This window comes from Cyprinus carpio, chromosome A16 (assembly GCF_018340385.1).
Source record: "Cyprinus carpio isolate SPL01 chromosome A16, ASM1834038v1, whole genome shotgun sequence".
Classification (NCBI taxonomy): Eukaryota; Metazoa; Chordata; class Actinopteri; order Cypriniformes; family Cyprinidae; genus Cyprinus; species Cyprinus carpio.
In genome coordinates this window covers 9641870-9664453 of record NC_056587.1, presented here as the reverse complement: position 1 = coordinate 9664453, position 22584 = coordinate 9641870, and the positions used below count along the sequence as shown (strand labels likewise).

Genomic DNA, 22584 nt, shown 5'->3' with positions numbered 1-22584 from the left:
GGATTTTTTCATTAGCAATTAAAGGGATAATTCAACAAAAATTTGAATTCTGTCATGATTTAATAAACCTAATTTTTGACAGAAATGAAAGCGAGGCTGTGAGGAATAGTTTGTCCAGCTGACAAAGTGTCTTTCAGAAAACTTTTAGTAGACAAAAACTCAATTAAAAAGTTTTGAAAGTTGTGAAAATTACAATCTAGGACTTTTATACAATGTGTGCCATTGAAAAGACTGTCGTTTTGGTGTTGTTTTTTGAAAAATGACAGGTGGTCCAATTTTTCTTTTATAGTATTTTAATTACAATGATTACAAAGTGTTTTCTAATTTACTTTTTGCACGAACGTTCCCTTTAAATTTATTTAAAATTTTAATACGGCCAGATAAGCCAACTTACAAATAACACACAAAAGCATTATTAGTTTTTATGAAGCATTTAATGATAAACATCATTTTGCATATGTAATTGTTCCATTCAGTTAATTTTTAACAGTATGTAACCACTTCATACTTAGGGGGAAAAAACATTTAAAAAAAAACAGTTTACAAAATGGAGGAATGTATTTACATAAAAGTACTCCTGTAAACATACAATGTGCAACTATTCAGTGTTTCAAGTGCAAAGTAATACAGAACAGAGATTCAAAGGTAACGTATTCTGTAGTAAACACTAATATTATTTAATAATTTTTTAGAACAGGTGATCTAAAAGACACTTGAAAATCAAATTGAAAATGTATCATACTTACATCTGCTACATGGTTAAAAATGTTCATTCTTAATTTTAATTTCATCTATATTAACAACTATTACTAGTTAGTTTACTAATATTTCACACACAATCATGTGCAAACACCTTCAGAGAGGTGAAAAATGTGTGCATCTCATTACTTTGCTATCGTAATATGCTGTGTTTTTACTCTATTTTTTATTCAGTATGATCTGTAAAAAACAGTGCAGCAAGCATTTTGCTTAGAGACAGACATATTTAAAAACCTGTACGAAGTGACTAAGCTACATTGTCACACAAATGCATTCATGTAGGCAGAAACTTATCAGAGAGATAGACCAGAGGTACTGAGCCATGGTCAAATAGCTTGAATGGCAGTGTTCCCATTGACACCCATGAGTCTGTCTTGGGGTTGTAGCAGTCAAAGCTGTCTGAATCTTCCACACTCTCGTGGCTGTTAATGAAACGCCCCCCCGTGACATAGATCTTGTCATTGACTACAGAAGCGGAGTGATGCATCTTCCTGGCCTTCATATTTTCACATTTTTCAAACTTGTTGGTTTTAATATCATAGGCTACCATTCTTCTTGTATAGCCTGTTGAAATAAATAATGCTCAAATGTGATAAAATGTAAGACGAGGAGAGAGGATTATTGCCACCCCCACTCTCCATAGTTGTTAAGGGCACATCAGATATAAATTATAAAAAAGATAATGATTTTCATGGATAATTTATAATAATCACTTTAACAGTTAACAAAAAAACACATTTTTGATTTCATGGTGACTTTAAGACCAATACACAGGAATATTTGTACAATACCACAAAAAAAAAAAAAAAAAACCTCCTTACCGCCTACAATGTAGATTTTATCATCAATCACTGCAGCTGGTGCACAGACGTTCTTCACCGTCCTGGTTTCCATTCTATACCACAGATTCCTTCCTATGTGGTACACCTAAAAAAAAAAACCAACTTTTACGACTTCAAAATCAATTTGTGAAATTTGTGCTCAATACAATTAAACATCTGAATAAGCCTGAAATATCACACCTGGATCATTCGAACTGGTTTCTGCATGGCGTCTTCTCCACCAAACACGTATATTCTCTGGTTATGTGCAGCTACAGCTGGGTGCAGAACTGCGGTGGGCATGGGGGCCATGGCCTCCCATTGGTTAAACATGGTGTCGTATCGCTCTACCTCATTGGACAGCTGTCCATCAGCCGTCAATCCACCCAGGACAAAAATGAAATGCAGGTAGGTGGAGCTCTGATGGGCGTATCGAGGCTTCACCATGGGTTCTCCCATTCTCCACTGGTTTGTTTTGAGAGAAAGCGTGTAAACCGTGTTGCTAGGTGTGTACTGGCCTCCTGCTCTCATGGTTAAGCCTCCCAGAACATAAAGGATGCTGTGCATGCAGACATAAGCGGGTCGGTAGAGTCGCAAAGGGACTTTTGCAAGCCACTGCCAGCAGTGAGTTTGCTCGTCATAGAGCAGCGCATCACGAGACGTCCGCTCGCCATTTTTACGACCTCCTACAACTACAAGAGCCTCCTTGCAGTTTTGACGCCGCGGCGCGGCCCACAGGGGCTCAAGATCACCAGAGCAATGAGTGCCAACGGAAAAGAGCAGACGACGAACAGATTCGATAATTTCTGTGCATAAAGACGATGACTGGACTAGAGGGTCGTTGGCTATAAACTGGAAAAGATATGAAGGGTGGACGTGTCTCAGCCTCACACGACGGAACAAGTCATGGATGGTGCCACACCTGGAGAATGGGTCGTGGTGGATCCAAGCTAAAAGAGTCTCAAATACTTGCTCTTCTTCAACGCAGAGTCTGTCGTCTTCCAAGTAGCTCACCAGTTCTGGTAGCGAGAGCTCGCAGAAGTCCTGAGAGTCAACCACATCTGAGAAGCTCTTCACGGCCAGCTCTCTTGCTTTTTCCAGCAAGCTTGTGCAATGCAGGATTTCTGAGAGCCGGATCATGCTCAGGCAGTTGTCTGGACTGAGCTGGGCCTGCAGGAAGGTGGAGCAGGCCTCAAAAAGTCTTCCATACTGTAGCGTAGAGGCAGCTTGCATCAGAGGGAGAACCAGCTCCATGGTGATGCTGATGGACCCTGTGTAAACATACTCCACAATACTCGCAAGGATGTCATAAGGAACACCTTGGAGGTTTATCTGGGGCTTCTGGGTCTCCAGGAAGCTGCTGCAAAACATAGCAAAGAAGTAGGGGCTGCTGGACACCAGAACATTTCGGTGACATGGGATCTCTTTGCCCTCAGAACAAAACACAACATCAGTAAGAATTCGGTCCTTCCTTAAGGTGTTCAGTTCCAGGAGGAGAGTGGAAGTCAGGTCTTTGTCTTTAAAATGCAGGACTTCTGATATTGGATCATCTAAGCTGTTAAAAAAATAAAAAAATAAAAGGGAGGTTTTATAATCATAACATTTTCTTTACTTCGGATACTGGTTGCCACAATGGAAGAAGATATTATACCTCATGTACATAAAAACTATAATGGCAGCAGTTTAGATGCATTTCATATAACTATTTCATTTTTTAAATCTATCGATTTTGAAAATGAAATGATTTACATCTTTTAACTTTTATCCAACATTCAAGATACACATTTTCTTTACTCATGTATTCCATTTAAAGCCCATGACCTTGGCACTGGTAGCATCATGCTATATATGAATGTATAATTTTTATATATATAATAAATCACATACAGTATTAAATAGTATATATTCAGTTTGTGTGTGTACTTATCACAGTATGTTTATAAAAATAAATGCTATAAATAAATGATAAACAAGCAATATTTTTCTAACTGGCACAATGACATGCTTAAACATGACTGTGAAGTTGCATCTGTGAAGCTCAGTCATATTGTTCAGTGCATATTTTCAAAAGCATCATATATAAAAAATTTCGGCAACTGCACATTTTAAGATATCTATAGGGAATGGAAGAAGATAGAATAAGATGGAAAAATATCCCTCATCACCATATCTTATAGCCAGAAAACATAAATCATACTTGTTTAACAATTCTGCAAGTTTACCACACAATCACAGTAATCCCTAAAAACTACAGCTGTCCAGTTTGCCTGAAGAATGACATATCATAACAAACACACGCCACGCCATTATCTGCACAGGTGTTGTTGTGCCTATAGTCAAAGCATCTGCTCGGAGACGTAGTGTGTCAGCCATACCTTGCCTTACCTTGTCTCAGCTGATTTGAAGCACATTCTAGATGGTCCTGTAAATATCTATGTATCATCAAACCTCAAACAGAACTCAAACTCGTCCCTCTGTTCTCAAAAACAGTTCACTTCTGAAAATTTTTCACTTTCTGAGTGGGGCAGGTGGATGTTTATAGGGACTGGGGGCGACCGTGGTATGTTATTTGTTGTTCAGAAATCCTTCCAGAGGCCTCGGTGTACATTCCAGTCTCCCTAAAAATAGTAATCGCTGTTCTCTGTCAGAACTGCAGCTAGTACTGCTAACGCCCTCACCCCCTCTGTTTTTCCATAACACAAGTTTCTTCACTGTCTGCAAAGTGTGTCTAAATTGCTCCATGCTTCACCACGTGTGTATGTTTACTGGGGCTGTAAACAACACCACTGGTGCCCAAATGATATTCTAAGCTCTCCCAAAGCCAGCATTCTGTTACTACAGCAGTCGTTACTAAACATCGGGATGATGAAGGCTCAGGGTGAGGAGACATAACAGCTGAAGGCTTTGAAGCCAAACATGCACAGTTATAAATTAGACAATGCTGAGTGATGGGATATTGTTTGAACATATGTCCCACATTAGGCTGCACTCTAGGCGTATGAAGTTGGATAAGCATCAATAAACTATTGTAATAACTAAACAAATTAAAATGTTAATTAATTCAAAATCTCAATCTATAACTCTATGACCTATTATAAATAATCTAAACAGTTTTTACAATTTTGATGGTTAGATTATTTGTGCGAACTTCTGAGGCTCTTTAGCAGTATAGCGTTAGATCAACAGCGCCATCCAGTGTTAATGCACTGTGTTAATGTCTTGTACCCTGAGGGGTATTACGCAATAGTTGCACCTGTGCTGTCATCTATTTCTCACGCTGTAAGCTAAAATGTTCAACAACTTCAAAAATAAATATGTTCTCTTTTAGCGTAAAATAACATGTTGTTGTACAAGCCACAAACTAACAGTCTCCACATTTGTTCAAACAGAAATGTTTATATTTAGATAAAATCACAGCAAGTTACTTTCAGAAATCTTTTTACAAATAATTAAAATATATAATAAACATATTTTGTTTATTTTCAAAGCATATAGGGTAAAAAATACAAAGATGTGAGGAAGAAAAAACTGAGAAATTTCTGTAACAGTTTAACCTTTTGCTAAAAAAAAAAAAAAAAAAAAAAAAAAAAAAGAAGCAAGAAATAGCCTAAGGCAACTAGCAACCTGGTTTTTCTGCACTAACAGTTCAGAATTCAGTTGGAATTACTTTACTTTTTACCCTAGCACCAGAATCATGGTACAAACAAATTGATGAAACAAAATGATGGAAAACTAGAATATCAGGTTAAGAAATTCACGGTAAACTGATTTTTGCTCCTCCCTACCCATTGTAAGGCTTGAAATGAATAGCTTCCCTTTGAGCCCTATACACAACACCCTTTGAAAAGATTACAGCAGCCAATATATTAGCAGTAAAATCAGAGAGTGAATTTAGTATGATGTTCTAGAGCAAGCACATAAATAAATAAATAATATTCCAATATTTATTTATTTGTTTACTCTAGAACATCATACTAAATCCAACTTCTGCTGTAGAACATCATAGTTGTCCTCAAGATTTTACTGCTAATATATTGTCCACTATAATCTATTTAAAAGGTGGTGTAAATAAATAAATAAAATAAATAATATAGATAAAAAAAACATATTTATTTGTCACCTAACATCCATATACAAACACACATAATTTTCAAAACATTTTTCATTTCAAAATAATGAATGAAGCTGTACTGGCATGTTGGGAAGTTAAATTCTCCCGAGCCGAACTTTATGAAAATAATGGTCACTTGGTAGAAATCTTCATAAGTAATTTGTCAGGAGAGCTCATAGTGCTTTTAAAGCCTGCAGATACTTCACATATCTTAGGAGGTACAGAGTAGTCCTGAGATTGGCTCTGTTCTACTGCATCCACAGGTTTTACTGTGAGTCTGATGTGAATTTAATTATCTCATACTAGGCACTCAATTCCAAAACGCTTGTGCCTCAGGAGAGCATCCTTACTGATTAACAGTGCTTATCACTGCATGAGTAAATGAAGGGTAAATAACAGTCACATCAAGACATGGAAGGACATGACCTCTAGACATCATAAAAAAAATAATATATAATAATAATAATATACAATATTACTATAAAAGCATTAAATTATTTGAAGTAAAATGATATAAAATTAATGATAACATTTTATATATTACAATTATTTTATTGTTTTATGGCTTAGATATAGCTATATGATATTTCTTATTCATAATCTGTGTAAAGGGCTGTATTGTGTTCATACGTATGCCTGTTAATTCCACATGTTCTACGAACACAAGCTTTTGTGTATTAAAGTAATTGACACTAACCAAACAGCACCAATTTATTAGAAATTTCTGTTTGGCATTCATCATGAGAAGAGCAAAAAGTATTCATAATAGAAAGAGGCACATTTTAGATATATTAATGCACAATGAAGAGCATTTTCACCTTTTGCTTCCCATAATGGATTAATTTGTGATTCTCCTCATACGCTACAACACTGCATCATTTTAAAAACAGGCCACCATAAAACAAGAGCCCAGCACAAGAGAAATCTATTTGAGAATATATATGCTTTTTTTGTGGAACACTGATTTGGGTAGAAGCAACAAGTGCTCATGTATGTTGCTCTACAGTATCGTCATATTAAGTGGTGCCACTGATGGCGTTGCAGTGCAAAATGCTATATGTCCATTAGGAATCGCAAGCTGACCTCTAAAAGATCAGCATGACAGTGATATATAACATAGTTTGCTTCGCTCATGCAGAAATTTTAGGGAACATAACAAATAGCGAGATAGCAAATTGGGTCATGTTGTATCAGATCTGAATGACCTATTTCTTACGGCCGTTTTTTCTGATATGGACTGGAGAGAATGTTCTACTTTCAAAAGTGGCAAAAGTTCTAATCACAGTCACCAAACAGCAAATATAAAAAAGTTTCATCCTCGAAGTTCAGAGCAAACAAACCAGCTGTAATGTAATCAGCAGTCTGGTATTGGTATTTTACAGTGTTTACAAATGCAAGAAAGAGAACATCTAAGAAAACTCACAACATGATATTGTCTACAGCATTATATTGTCTACAGCTGTTGATAAATATTAAGGCAGCTGTATATTTTTGTATGTAAAAATCAATTTTTACTGTGTGCAAATGTAAGAAAACTAAAGGAAATCATTATTTCCAAAATAAAATAATTGGCTTTTACATTGTCACTATACTTATTCAAAAACTATTATTTAGAAAATATTTACTTATTTATAAAAAGATAACAATCAAGTACTTGTTCCCAAAATGAAATAATTGCCTTTTACTTTGTCTTTATACAAATACAAATAAATTATCTGGAAAATAATTATAAAACTAACAAATTATGGGAAAAACAAAAGAAAAAAATACAAATACAAATGTTGAATTCAATTGAATTCTGTCCAGAATTAAATAGTATTATTAAATTTAGTGAATGTAAACATAAAAATAATTAACCCTAACAGCCCTGAAAAACAAAACACATTTTAAAACTAAATAAATAAATAAACAAACAAATAAACAAAACAAATAAAAAGCAAACAAACAGAAACCCCCACCACCACCACTCACTTGCCCCAGTTTGAAAACCCCTGGTCTACAGACCACTACTTTAGGCCTGCTGGCATATTTGTGAGATTAGTGCTATATTTTAGTTAAAATGTCATGCTCCTCTAGAGGTCAGTGCAGTTCAAATGATACTTGAATTTACTGGAATAAAATAAATATTCAGACTCATTACTCATGCTGGGTATTATGAATAGAAAATTAAATATCACTAAACTACCTAAAAGTGGTTTCATGATTTTTGCAGCAAACTCACATTGTACTATAGGACAACGCAGCTATTTATTCATTAAAGAAAAACAAATATCAAAAGAACTGTGGGAAAACAGAAGAATTTACAGATAACAGAGTTGCATTCAATATCATTAACATACCTTTGTCATTTTCACCTGACGATCTCCTCAGCCTTCTTTTCATTTCTCTCTCTGCAGCCAGTCCAGGCTTCTGGTTCGCTTCATCGGCAAACAGACAAACAGACACACGCCGTGCACCTTCAGCGATAATACACCTTTGATGGAAGGCAGTTGCCTTTGGAGACCAAGAGAGAGAAAGAGGGGTCTTAAGGGGCTTACTATTAGCTGCTTAAAATTCTTCTGATGTAACCAGTGCATAGCCACTGGAAACAAAAACATTGATGCATTCCCACCAGACTGGCACTTTCACCCATTTTTGTTTACTCTTGGTGGTGTTGTGTTCCAGACGTCTTTTTTTAACAGTTGAGGGAACTAAATAATGAGTTCTTTCACTGAGCGAGTCAGTGTGAAGGCAACAATCTTCAGTGGTGGCAGACAGCTTCATACAGTGTCACAGGCATACTGACACAAGGTGCCTTGGCATTCAAAATGGCCAGAGTACAGGCTCTCGGGGTGAGAGAAATTAAAAAAAAAAAAGATCTTTGTAGAGTCAAAACACTCAGAGGAATTCCTGTGGTTGTGTCAGACCAATACTGAAATGTCAGGTAGTTGAAATTCCTTTGTTTACTCACCAGGATAGATATGCAAGGTCTTTATAACATATAAGGTTTCAGTGAATGTGTCACTCTGAGGAACGATCGCTGAATCATAAAGTGATAATCAAAGTTTTTGGCACATAGTGGTTCTTTATTGGCATTGATGTTTTCATGAAGAAACTTTAACATCCATAGAACCTTTCTATCGCACAAGATATTCTTTACACTTAAAAAAAAAAAAAAATGTCAGAAGCATTTTAATAATCTAAAGAACCTTTTGTACAACTGAAAGGTTCCATAGATGTTAAAGCTTCTTGATGGAACCATAGATGACAATAAAGAACCTTTATTTTTAAGAGTGCATAATGAAAAAAGGTTCTTTAATTTATTAAAATGTTATTATTAAAATGTTCTTTACACTTAAAAATTGGTACTTTTAAAAACTGCTCACTGAAAGGTTCTACGAAGAAACCAGAATGGTTCTTCAGTGTCACTGCTGTAAAAATGTCTTTTTATGGAACTTTTATTTTTAAGAACCAACACTGAACTGACTGGAGGTGAATAACGACACTATTGTCTTTTTAAAGAATTTGAATTTTATCTCATATTTGAAGAAGTTTGCATAATTGATTCTGTTATTTTCCTGTTTAGCTGATTTGAAACAATCTGTATTGTATAAAGCACCATATAAATAAAGGTTACTTGACAAGATTGTACAGCATTTAAACTTTAAGCACATTATGCTAATGAGATTTAATATTAATACTTAATGGGGAAGCAGGTGTGTCTGGTCTTAAGGTACTGTCAGGAGGCTTTAGGATTTGTTTTGATATGGTGATGGGAGATGGATGCTCAGATTGCAACTTGTGTAACTGGTGATATGCCTCATGGCGACAGTCAGACATTCCCACACTGGAGTGAGCAAATACACAGCAGACTCACTGGCCAGCTGTTACGTTAGGTAATTAAGAGCTGAGGCATGCTTCTGGGTATGAGAAGCCCCTGCACTGGGGGTGATGGACTGACAGCCAGAGGCTAGCTGTTTGGCAATCCACAACACGGGACTAAACATTGCAGTGGTTTACAGACCCACGTGCCTCAGACTGGATACCGCAAGCTGAAGTACCTACAGGGAGATGCCTCTGAAGATGCTGCCACTGCATTAAATGTGAAGAAGGAGGACACTGTAATGGACTTTATTCAGGGTAGATGAATAAAGTAATTTAGATGATTTACGATTTCATTGATTTATTTTTATTTAATTGGTTTTAAATATAAATTTGATGTCTATAATAATGTGATAAATAATGACTTTCTCGAACCATCCATTAAAGACAGCAATTGAAAAGGTGTTGCTGTAATTAAAGTACCTCTTCATGAACTAATTCTTATGGTTCCCAAAGGTGACACATTTACCATTGTTCAGTGTTTTTCCCCCCAGATGAAATACAGTAATTTCAGAAGGAATCTGCTCGATCTGGAATTTCACTTGTGGTTGAGGGGCGAGGCAAAACAATTTGCACTGCAGATTTAGCAATGAGTTCAAGTTGGTCACACAAAATTCGTCACATTGACCAACAAAAAGCTGCTTGATTTGAATGCGACTTCTTTGTGAGCTCGAGTAGCTTTATTTTAAACATTACTACAATATACATTTTGCAGACGTTTCGCAAATGTTTCAAGGTGTGGTTGAATCATATGTTACACAGTTGAGCTTTTTTATTTGGAGGCCTTACAGCCTTAATTGTACAACTGAATACTACATGCACCCTGTGTATAATAATTAAAAAGATATAGATAGATAGATAGATAGATAGTATATGTAGAATACTTTGTTTTTCCACAATTTGGCACTACACAGCATCTTGTCTTCGGGCCCATCTTCATTGTTTCTCTCGTTATTTATACTGCATGCATGAATCGGTGGGCGGGGCTAAACAGGCAGTGATGTAGAAGCAGACATTGATCTTCTTCTGCGGAGGCGGTGCTTATAGACACACTATTATGTCATAAAGTAGCATATTCCACAACCTTTCATTTTGGCAGATTGACTTCAATATAAGCTGTTTTTAGACTAACAAGAAAGTTTTGAGTTCTGAAACGTACAGGATGTTTTTTTTTTATAGTACAAGTATTTTTTTTTATAGTACATTATTGTCAAATGATCAAGGAAATTTTGATTTCTCAGTTAATGACCCCTTTAAACTGTAGACTCTGTATGAATTTAGCTCACTGAGCTGAAGAACCATAATAATTCCGCTTCCAGTCTAAATGTGTACTGTCTCTTTAACTGATCGAGCCTTGAGTAAACATTACTGCGCGCACTACTATTTCACACAGAGCGCTGTTGCTGCCTCTGCCAGAACTTCAAAGAGGCGTGGACGCCATCCATTACTTGGAAAGAGAGGAAATAACTAATCAAAAGCGCAATTCTTTACTGGAGACGTTAAGTGCAGGACTCCCCGTGGGTTCACCGCTGTGTCTGATGGGCTTCCTCTGTCTGTGACTCACACCAGGAAGTGAGTGAGCAGGTGAGACGCACCTGTTCAGAACGCAGACTGAAACTCTTATGGCGTAATATCGTATGGCTGACAAACAGGTCGGATAGCTGTATGATATGCCAAAACGCACATCACGCAATTATTCCAAACATGATAAAAAGAAGAAATGGACTTAGACCTGAACTGGGTTCCAAAGCCGGATTACGTGTTGCGCTTTTGAAATCGCCCCTCCGCGACCTATACTACAGGTGGGACGCGAAACTGTTCACACGAGTTTCGGACACTGTTATGGGGAATCAAGTGGATAAACTTACCCATTTGAATTACAATGAAATACCCACGACTGACCCGAATGGATTCGACCCAGAGGACGACACTCCACGGATCGGCGTGTCTTATATTTTCTCCGCGGATGACGACGAGCAGGACAACATCGATGAGACAGAAAAAGAAGATGTTAAACATTACGACTGCCGCGATGAATTAGAATGCGCGGTATATTGTCGCGACGAGTGCATATATGACAGGAATAGCAGGTTCGGTGAAGTGGGAACCCTGTCGTGGGAGAACTTGGCGAGTAAATGCAAACCCGGTGACCTGGTGGAGTTTGTGGCTATCGGTCAGTACCCGCACTGGGCCGTTTGTGTTGACGACCAACAGGTGATTCATTTGCATAGAAACGAGATTAAATGCGACTTTCTTTTCGATGCCAGTCAAGGTAAAAGGGGCAGAATTGTGAACGAGCTGTATAAGTTTCGCGCGCTGAGCCCGGATGTTGTGGTGCAGAATGCCACGGAGCAAGTGGGGATGAAAGAGCGAGACATTTGCTGGAAGAACTCCGAATGCTTCGCTGCCTGGTGCAGGTTTGGCAAACGCGAGTTTAAAACTGGAGGCGAGATACGAATCGGGAAGCAGCCGTACAAGATGAAACTGCAGCTGTCGGAGAAGAAAAGTCACGTTTTGGACTTTCAAAGTTTAGAGGATTTGATCATGGAAAAGAGGAGAAACGATCAAATGGGAAGGGAAGCCGTTATTCAGGAACTGGAGAATCATTTAAATTGCACAGAAGACACTGAGAATGATTACAACTGTAACTGATGATGGATCATTTGTAATCACCTCAAGCACAGGGGCAGTGTTGCAATTTCATCAGTTTCTCAAGAGAGTTTTCCTTCAGCAACACTTTTATAAATTGGACAGCTTCAGCTTGTTTGCAATATTAATCCTGCTGTTTTTGTAATAAGGATTTGATCATTCCCTCACTTTGCTGTATTCACATCCAAGGGAATGTTTTATGAAAGCCTTTCCGTATCACCTTCTAATGATCATAGTATTTTCTTTTGAGGACTGGCAAAGTATGTATTCCCTTGACACATTATTTCAATAGAGTCTGAGTATTTTTACGTAAGCACTGTTTTGTTCTTCAGCATTGGATTGTGATATAATCAAAATGACATTTTGTTGTTTAGCTTCAGCTGACTCAACAAGTACTGTATAAACTATCCTATATTTTTGCTACTGAACTTACTATATTCAAGTGTTATTCATGCATGCAGAGAAGATATTTTCATTCAGCTTTCAATTCAGATCAACTCTTCTGTTTGGTTTGATTGATGAAATTTGGTATATTTCTGTCCAGAGTTGACTCCTGATTCCGTCATATTTATTTCACGCACATCCAAACATTTCATGATGAAAAAACACCCCTAAGGGAAAAAGTAAACACTCATTTATGAATATGATTGAAATTGGTTAAGTAATAAGAAAGTGTTTAAAATGTTCATGATGTTCATGATTATATTTTACCACATAATAAAGGCATAGACAGCATTGTACTAGGAGAGTTAGCATGAGAAAACTGAAGACTGACCATCAAGTTTTGGGCTGAAATAATCATTTTTATAATCTCTTTTTCTGATTTTTATGTTCATAAAGCATATATTTGCCTTTTGTGTTGTTGTTTTTTTTTTGTGCCCCTTTAAGGATTTAATATTAATCTGTTCAATAGGGGCCATAGCAAGAGAGAAAATGTGGTCTCTGAGTTTCTGATGTGTTTTGTTTCATGATACCAGACTTGAGATCCCCCCCGTTGTTAGTATCTGTGAGATAATGTTGCCTAAAGAAGGTCAAAGAAGAGAGGATTTGTACAGATCTGCTGGAGAAGTTAACTGCACTCTAAAGATAAGATGTGCAGATGCTCTGAAAAGATAACTGCTGCTTTTTGAAGTTTTTGAAACTAGAAGTCTTAATTAGTTTTAAGTCTCAATTTAAACTAATTTCTCATCTAATTTAAGATACCAGCTGATTACACTCCGATTTTTAAGCCAATGTTAATCAAATAATGTTGCTGGTTTAGACAAATAATTAAAGTTTGATCTTAATCAGTTATGACTTTAGTGTAACTCAACGGCACAAAAATGCCTTTAAGAGATCCCCCACAGGTCACACAAAGAAACTCAATTACAAAATAGCTACTTTTAAAGAGTATTTGCAGCTACCAATGAGTGACATTCATCCCCAAATCCTTTTTGCCACATAAAGCTGTCTTCTGCTTTACTACGCAGTATATCAAACACAGCATTGGGCCACACTGCTGTCTAGTGTGCAAAGATTTTATGGACTATGATGGAAATACTTACATGTACTGACATGTAACATGTAAACAAACTGCCCCTGCTGTTCAATAGGGTGAGGTTTTCTACGCAAGGCAGGAACAGGATGTCAAATGATATTGTATAACTGATTACCCCTTCAAAATGAGCTGACATTACTTCAAGGAATCATTCTCCCAAAAATGAAAATTTGCTGAAAATGTACTCACCCTCAGGCCACCCACACTCTCAGAAAAAAGGCACAAAAGCTGTCACTGGGGCAGTGCCTTTTCAAAAGGTACACTTTTGTACACTCTTTGTTAGGTAAAAAAGGTGTGCCTTTTGAAAAGGTACTGCCCCAGTGATAGATTTCATACTTTTTTTCTGAGAGTGCAAGATGATGCATTTGTTTCTTCATTGGAACAGATTTTGAGAAATTTAGCAGTACATCACTTAAATCACAGATGGATCCTCTGAAGGTAATGGGTGCCATCAGAATGAGAGTCCAAACAGCTGATAAAAACATCACAATAATCCACAATTCATCCACATCCAGTGAAAAAAATGAGTTTGTAATATACAAATCCACTATTAAACTTCAAACCGTTGTTTCCAGCTAAAATATGAGTCCTCTAGACATAACATTGCTTTCACTATTGAAAACATCATTTAGCCTGAATCAGGACAGAAATATTCACAGATCAACAAACGTTTACAAGCAAAAACAGTTATGAACAAATATGTTGGTTTGATGTGAGAGGACAAAAGGGAATTAACTTCACTTTTCTCTAGCTTGTGAAGCGTTGTTATGGGTTATGGACACTGGTTTGTGATTTACTATGACGGTTTAAATTTTTACAAATCTATTCCAATGAAGAAACAAACTTGTCTACATCTTGGATTGCCTAAGGGTGAGTACATTTTTAGGAAATTATTTCTTTCAGATAAAATGTTTGTTACGTATAAACATTGTTTGGCCATCATGGACTTTAATTTAGTACCATTTATATTTATTATATTTAGTAGTAAGTAACATTTGCATTTAGCTGTCAGATCAAGCCTATATCTTTACTCTGTGTTTTCTTTTTAATATTGTCTCTTTTCCAGGGCTTGTTTGGTTAGTCAGGCTGTGGCTCTGACTCTCATGCCACCCCTCACTTCCATGGAAATGTTGAGACTGTTTACATTAGAAGGTCTGGTGATAGTAAAACATGTCTGAATGCCAGGGAACTAAAATGAGAGCTATCCTTTCACTGACCTGCTGCTCCTCTTCTAACCTGCTATATAGCAAAAGGCATAAATGATCATCAAACATTTCATTTTTCTAGTACAACAACGGCATTGCAGTATGAATTAGTATTAAGGACATGTAATATAAAAGTTTAATTGTTGAAAAAAAACATTTATAATAGTATAACCGATACTTCAACAACAGCCAGAAAAATGATCTAAACAGCTCTGGTGTTAAGATCTCCTCTCAAATGAGATAAGTGGAGATGCTTAAAACCACATAACACAATACAATTATTTACAGCTCTTTGATTTGATAACTATCAATTCCCTTCATACTGCTCCAATTTTAATTTGCTGCTCATCCTCTGAAGTTCAAATGGATAATGTGAATTTAAATCGGCGTATAAAATAAAAAGACCCATTTCAATAACATTATGCTAATTTGGTTAAAATGCCCCTTTCATGGAGAAAAGGCTAATGAAGAGGAATAATAAGCTGTATTGTCCTGATGATTTTATGCCATCTATAATTCCATTACTGATGAGGGTTTGAACTCTCCTGTTTGCAGCTGGGATATGAAAGGTGTCCTTCAGGTTCATCTGACTGAAATAGCTATAATCCTGCACTAAGAATTTTATTTAGAATTAATACACTATTAAAACTGTGCAATGACCAGCTGTATGAAATTCAAAACACACACACACACACACAAAAGCAGGTGTGCACAGCGGTATGACTAAAGTTTGCTGGGCTAGCAAGCAATGCAAATGGCATTTTTCTTGGAAATAAACATGGGCTGAGTCTGTTTTCCCAAAATGCAAATAAAAAAAATGCAGCACTGCATAACAATAGACCAGTGGTTAGGATATCTATTATTATCCTAACCATTGAGACACTATAAGTAAGATTCTATTTCAGTAAATTTTGTATGCAATTTGAATGCGAATCAATCATTTGGATTTAACATTATATTTGTTGTGGTGGTCAGTAACTTAATAAATTTCAGTTTCACATAATGGTAATATTTCTCAGCAAATGTTAAAACAGCAGGACTCTTAGGTCTAAATAAGTATTTCATTTGCAGGGAAGGATTATTCCAGTGCAACAAAGATACATCTCCCAGCTGTGCAGCGTGTTATTGCAATTTATTGTGAGACTAATTACATGGGATCATTACACTCCCAACAGCAATCAGAACTCTCTCCCAAAAGTAAAAGACAGATTAAAATCTTTATACATTCAGTAGCATGGTAAAGGAAGAGGGAAATGGAAAGAACTATTCGTACTTAGCCATTTGACACTGGTAAGGAATTATGAGAGATGGTATGATAAAAAGAAATGTATCAAGAATAGGTCTTAAGTCTATTAACTAAAACTTAGACAAAGCAGGCTTGACTTTTAGGAGACATAAAAATAAATAAAATCTGACCTTCAGGTTTTGGTTTACATGGTTTACAAAATGGTCTTTTGCCTCAGTACAAATGAGGATAGTTTGACTTTTATCTGCTTAGGTTGTGTACAATAAGAGGAACAAGAGGAAGTACAACACCCTTCCTCATATCCTTGGGAGAATTCTTTAGGCAATTGTTGGGAATAAACAGGAAAACTAAGGGACACAGAAGAGGTAGTGGCATTAAGCCTTACCTAAAAGAAATGGGATTTTAAATATGTAAATGAGCCTTTGTATTGATTCACCTTAATGTTATTTACAAAATTGAAATGCTTACATGTTTAAGTGAGCATTTAATACTGTACAAGCTGTACAGGCCCACATGAAAAATGGATAGTGAAAGGCAGTCATTAATCAGGTCAACTCCCTACATATCATCATTAAAAACAAAAAACTGATATATTGTATATTACCTGAAGACACTGATTTTATTATTTGTAATGAACAGAGGCTCCTCCTTTATTCCGGCGAGCAGAACATTCTGTTCCAGGAACATCTTATCAGAAGACTTGTACAGCTTCCAGGATTTCCTTGGCTGAAGAACACTTTAGGCCATTGCATCGTTCCAGTCAAAACCACTCTCTCAAGAACATTCTGCCACAGTGCATCTGGAGTGCTTATAATGCCGAGGACAAAACTTTTTCATAATGTGTTCTATGAACGCTTTAACTTTAACTTCTAAAATTCATCACAGGCCTAAGACTTGAAGAAGGAACATGAAGGCAGCCATGTTTCTGGGATTGACACCATGTTGAGTCATGACAAACCCTCAGCTATTCATTCATGACATGATTTCATGGCCTGCTACACAAGCATCAGATGAAGTTTTAAATCCATCCATTGCTTTTTTCCACTGCATCTGACAGTCATCCTTCCCTTTTGTGTTATATCCTGAATCTTCTCTAATCCCATATTTGCCAGAGCACAGCCACCCGTTCAGCTCCCTGTGCTTCTTGTCTGGCTAATTTGTGGCCAGTCACTGGTGAGCCATTGATGTGCCCCCATGATGCAGAGCAACAGAGGCGGTGAATGACGCTCATTATGACTAGCTCTTAATACCCTCCAATATGAAGGAGGGTGCTTGGGTGCTCCATCCAGTGTGTTGAAGAAATTCAGTTCAAATAGTATACAGAAAGAAAAAAAAAACGGTTTAAGGGCAATGCATTTGTGCTTTTTCTCATAAACTGCATCCTAAAAAAGTACATATATGTACTGATTTTGGAGATTCACAAGTCCTATAAAGTCGCATGATGATTTAAACAACAATAAAAGAGAAACAGGAAAAATGAGAGACCAATTTGAATATGCCCCTTAGGCCCTGTCAGTTTGCAAAGCTCCAGTGTTCTGATAAGATAAGAGGATGACCCTGTTACTGACTTTTTTCAGACCAAAGATCATCAATGTGACATGTATTCACCCAGCTCACTCTGACTGGCACTTTAGTCACACAACACTCCTTTACTCACTGCCACTGAACAATGTAGTGCTCTCCACAAATACACACACTTGCAGAGGCAGAAAATTACCAGGGCAAGCCAGAATCAAATTATCCAATCTATTTACCAGCACTGGCTCAGGAAAATCATAAGTGGGTCAGAAACTTTGATAGTGAACTATTTCACTTGACGCCATGTTCTGAAACTTGCTAAGGAGAATCCTGCTTCTGGCTCTTCTCATCTTTCTGTGTAATTGTAATGCAAATAAAAAAATTTATGATTAGAATTTACCAAGAGAACTCTTCCTTTCTCTCTCTCTCTATAATGGAATATTTTATTATGTGTGTGTACCCAATTTGTATATTTATTTGCATTTATCAAATTTGTATATTAATAAAATACAAAATAAAATAAGAAGAAGTGTCAACAAAATTTTGAGGGAAAAAACATATATTTGAAGCCACTTGAATGCAAGTGTACTACAGTATATTAAAAGGTTAACTATACTAAACGATATATTGATGACTCATCCTGCACTACACAGATTTTTGTCCAATCAAATGCTTTTTAGACTAAGAATTACCCTCCCCAATGGCTATTTAAAAAAAGGGAGAGAGAGATTATCAATATGTACCAACTTCCTGTTTCAATGGGATATATAATGTATTAGTGTAATATACTACCACTCAAAAGTTAGTGGTCAGTAAGATTTTTTTTAAATGTTTTTAAGAAAGGTCTCATGCTCACCAATTATTTGATTTAAAATACAGTAAAAGCACTAAAAATGCTAAATATTATTACAGTTTCAAACTATTTTCTATTTTAATATATTTTAAAATGTAATTTATCGGTTGATGGCAAAGCTGAATTTTCCGCAGCCATTACTCCAGTGCCCACAGAAATCGTTCTAATATGCTGATTTGGTGCTCAAGAAACATTTCATATCCTTACCAATGTTGCTGTTTTCATATATATATATATATATATATATATATATATAATATATACACACATATACATATACATATACATATATATATATATAATATATATATATATAAAATACATATATATATATATATATAAAATATATATATATATATATATATATATATATATATATATATATATATATATATATATATATATTTTTTTGTGTAAACTTTAACCGGCTACATAAAATTACACAAAATGGTTTTGTCCTTCATCAGCAAAACAATGAAGATGAATTAGCACTCCTTGCTGGTGTTGGTTGAAGTGACTCCTTTCCCATCAGCATGGTGTTTTTTTGTTTTTATCAACACCAACCACCCGAGTGCTAACACAGAGAGAGTTTGTTTGATTTGACAGGGCACCCAATCTCCCAGCACCGTTCAGGCCTCATACTGTAGCAATGAGGAGGGCAGGAAGATAACAAGGCAGAGGCTAATTACAGCATCACATTCACCCAGCCTGACATGATCAGATTACTGAGAAGTATGTGGCATTTTTCATAACTTTGTGTTTCAAACAGTTGCACAATAAGAGTTCTTATGAATAGCATGCGTGTTACTAGACCTCACAGGTTTACAGAACTCCAACTGTACACATTACTACATTGCAGACAATATTTATCACACATCCACAGTGAACACGAATCATGCAGCTGAAATGGTTACATCATGTTTACCAATGCAACATAGTTTCAGAAAAACATGCGTTATGGTGGACGACATAGTGATCAGTGTCAGGAAGCTAATCATTTTAACTACAACTTCATGAAAGAAATGGAGAATTAATAGCAGTTCAGTATCAACACTGTTGGGTTATGCAGGGAGGGATTCACAAAGGTTTAATTTTCTAACCTAAGTAAGGCTTGTGTGCTCAGTGAAAGGTCACAGAAATTCCGTAATTCAGTTGCAAGAAGGAAAAAGAGAGACTGTGTGTGTGTGTGTGTGTGTGTGTATATGCTTGGCTATATTAAATACATAAAAAAGTCTTCACTAATACAGTGGGATATTTTGAAAGCTGACTTGTAAGGTAATTTATGGTGGCCCCAACTATCTTAAAGTCTTATAAATCAGCCAAATTATAGTTCAGTTTATCAATTGCTTTATGTTATATGGATAACTCTTCCATTCCTGTACCATTTTAAGTCATGTATTATAATTCCAACATCCACATTAATACCTCATAACAATTCACCAGAACAAGCATTCAGAGTAAGTCTACTTTACTCTAAGACCACATACATTACTGCTATCCTAAGCCACATTCTCTGGTTCTGAAAAAACATTAAAAATGGCCTGTGAAAAAGAAACCATTTGTTGTGCTTTTGTTGTTCAGTTAAGGAATGTGTTTTGATAGTATGATAAATTATCAAACTATAAGCCTGAAGATGATAACTGGATGCAAAGGTCAGGACAGATGTCAAACTCCTCTTGTTGCTCCTCTTAATGTCCTGCCCAGTGCATAACAACAGCATAAACTGGGTAGATGAAGTTGAAAAGTTCATTACTCCACATATTTCAAATAGTAAGGGACCATGGAGTCAGAAAAGCAGGAATACTTATCAACACTGCAAACCAGTGTTGCCAACTCATTTTCAGGGGAAGTTGCTAAAGGAAGGTTGATTTGTTGCTAAAAGTTGCTAAATGATGTTGTGATGTCATTGCGGGATGATGTCATTACGTAATCAGGACGCCAAATTTTGTCAAATCTTAGCAAAAACATATATTCCAATATGTTAATTTTGATTAGTTCGTAACAATATAATGCATAATATAATATTAAAATATAAAGACATTTTTAAATACATTTTTGAACGATTACAATTTATTAATTTTTTTATAATTATTAGCTAGTAAACAAGTAAAACTACACATTCTGAACAGTTATACTTTTAAGCAGTGTGTTAGTAGTTAGTTAGTATGCTACACTCTAAGAAAAGTCTGTAAAAACGCATTGTACTTTGTGTTTTCGGGTTACAGGGTTACAACAGATAACGGATTATCGGATTATGTCCTGGAAAATTACTGGCACCTTTTACATTTTTCTACATATTTTTCTTACAGTGCACTAACAGTACAGTGGTAATATATATATATATATATATATATATATATATATATATATATATATATATATATATATAAAAAACAACCTGCGGTTGTTGATGAGTTAGTAACTAACTCATCAACAATCGCAGGTACAAGCTACTAACAAAGTGTCAATACAATAACAGTCTTCAATTATTATTATTATTACTATTACTATTAAATTAAACAATTGCAAATAGCAGCTAACTTAATTCCTGTGATGTGTGTACTGCTAGACATCTTTGGTTTCCTCTTATAATTTAAATGGTAAAATGTGCCTTTTTATTGTTTGAGTCACTTATCAAAAGTTGCTAAAAGTTGCCAAATAAATTTTAAAAATAGCTAAATTTGTTGCTAGGTGCTTTTGGAAGAAAAAGTTGCTAGGGGAGTCTGAAAAGTTGCTAAATTTAGCAACAAAATTGCTAAGTTGGCAACGCTGCTGCAAACTCGAATGCGAATCAAAAGCTGAAAACAGCACATAAACAGTCAAGTAGAGTATTTCCTCTTACATTGAGGGCGAAAACAATCCAAATTCAGAAAATAATTGGTTTCTTTCACTGAATATGTTCCTGCTGTTTCTTTCTGAGTAGTTCAAGCATACCAGGCTTTGGGTAAATAGTGCACAGCAGCAAAAGAAAGTGTTTGAAATCCTATTTAAAAAAGCCCGATAAGATTATTAAAAGATTAGCCTAACCTAGTTTCATCTGAACGCTTTCTTTGTTTGTCCATGTGTCCCGCAAACAAATAGCCTTTAAGACAGAATTAGGAAATACGTACTGACATGCTACTGATTTCAAACTGTAATTGTAGAAATAATACTAAATTCAAAGTTTAGTTTGTATTTGCCTTTTCCTAAATCCAGCAGAACTGAGGGAGAATACCAGCCACGTGAAAGACAAAATCTGCTGATTGACTTTGACTAACTCACCTACAGTTGAGTAAAGATGTAGAAAACACTACACCACTTACCATTACGCCCGAAACACTCCTCCAGGCATGTACGTAAACAATGACGCGTCTTGCTACAGTACGTTTCGTGCGTGTTTGCGTTCCGAAATTCGTTGACACTGATGTAAGTAACGGGATAGCGGGAAATAGTATAAATGTCTTTCTTTACCATCAGTTTTCTATTTCAGTTCAGCACTGTCATGTTGGAGCAACGGTTTGTAACAGTCTATCTAAAACTGGTATACAAGCTTCCTATGCTATCAGCCTACAGGATGCTGTCAACATTTCTTATCTGTTATTAATAATTGTTAGGCTGCTTGAAAATCAACACAAAGCTGTCTTCACAGTTCGAGCTCTGTTTTGGCTTATAATGTCATAGCGTTCTGCCGTCAGTCTAAGGTCTGGTTGTTTATGATGGGGAGAACCATAATTTTCATTGTTTGATAAACAGTCTGACGGCTCATGTCTTAAATCTCCGCTTAAATTTCGACAGTCTTGGATGTTAGTCCAGCATGTGAGACCCATTTGAAATATTGGTAGGCTACTTAAGTTTCTCAGAATATTGACTAAAACGTCCATTGTGTGTAACGACAAGCGAGAAATTTATTCTGTTAGGCCTAGAACAATCATGCATCATTACTGTAAGCTGCACTGAATTAAGTCTCAAAATAAAACATGAATGATAGATCTGAGGCAGACAGAATTTACAGTATAGGCTAAATGTGACATGTAGCACACTGAGA

At 36.0% G+C, this 22584-nt stretch overlaps 2 protein-coding genes across 4 annotated transcripts; one reads left to right on the top strand and one right to left on the bottom strand.

Moving 5' to 3' along the window:
- Positions 1-418: 418 nt before the first annotated feature.
- LOC109104689 (kelch-like protein 38) lies at positions 419-22040 on the bottom strand. Of its 3 annotated transcripts, XM_042772506.1 has the most exons (5): positions 21863-22040; positions 8031-8184; positions 1782-3135; positions 1581-1686; positions 419-1323 (listed from the first exon to the last, which is right to left on the bottom strand). In XM_042772506.1, the coding sequence occupies exons 3-5, from the start codon at positions 2949-2951 to the stop codon at positions 1034-1036; spliced, it is 1566 nt and encodes a 521-aa protein (XP_042628440.1). In that variant the 5' UTR covers positions 2952-3135; positions 8031-8184; positions 21863-22040; the 3' UTR covers positions 419-1033. The 3 variants fall into 3 exon arrangements, with proteins under 3 accessions (XP_042628440.1, XP_042628438.1, XP_042628439.1); XM_042772504.1 differs by lacking the exons at positions 8031-8184; positions 21863-22040 and adding an exon at positions 3956-4300; XM_042772505.1 differs by lacking the exons at positions 8031-8184; positions 21863-22040 and adding an exon at positions 3966-4292.
- Positions 10916-13058, top strand: LOC109104698 (protein LRATD2-like). The gene has a single exon (XM_042772507.1). It carries the CDS (start codon positions 11218-11220, stop codon positions 12202-12204), a length of 987 nt encoding a protein of 328 aa, XP_042628441.1. The 5' UTR covers positions 10916-11217; the 3' UTR covers positions 12205-13058.
- Positions 22041-22584: the final 544 nt, after the last annotated feature.

Bases quoted from the DNA above. Each gene is read 5' to 3' on its own strand.
- LOC109104689 (XM_042772504.1), bottom strand. From the start codon at position 4,023: ATGATACATAGATATTTACAGGACCATCTAGAATGTGCTTCAAATCAG. The intron at 1,687-1,781 runs GTGTGATATTTC...TTTTTTTTTTAG, and splicing joins AACCAGTTCGAATGATCCAG to GTGTACCACATAGGAAGGAA. The intron at 1,324-1,580 runs GTAAGGAGGTTT...TTATTTCAACAG, and splicing joins TAAAATCTACATTGTAGGCG to GCTATACAAGAAGAATGGTA.
- LOC109104698 (XM_042772507.1), top strand. From the start codon at position 11,218: ATGATATGCCAAAACGCACATCACGCAATTATTCCAAACATGATAAAA.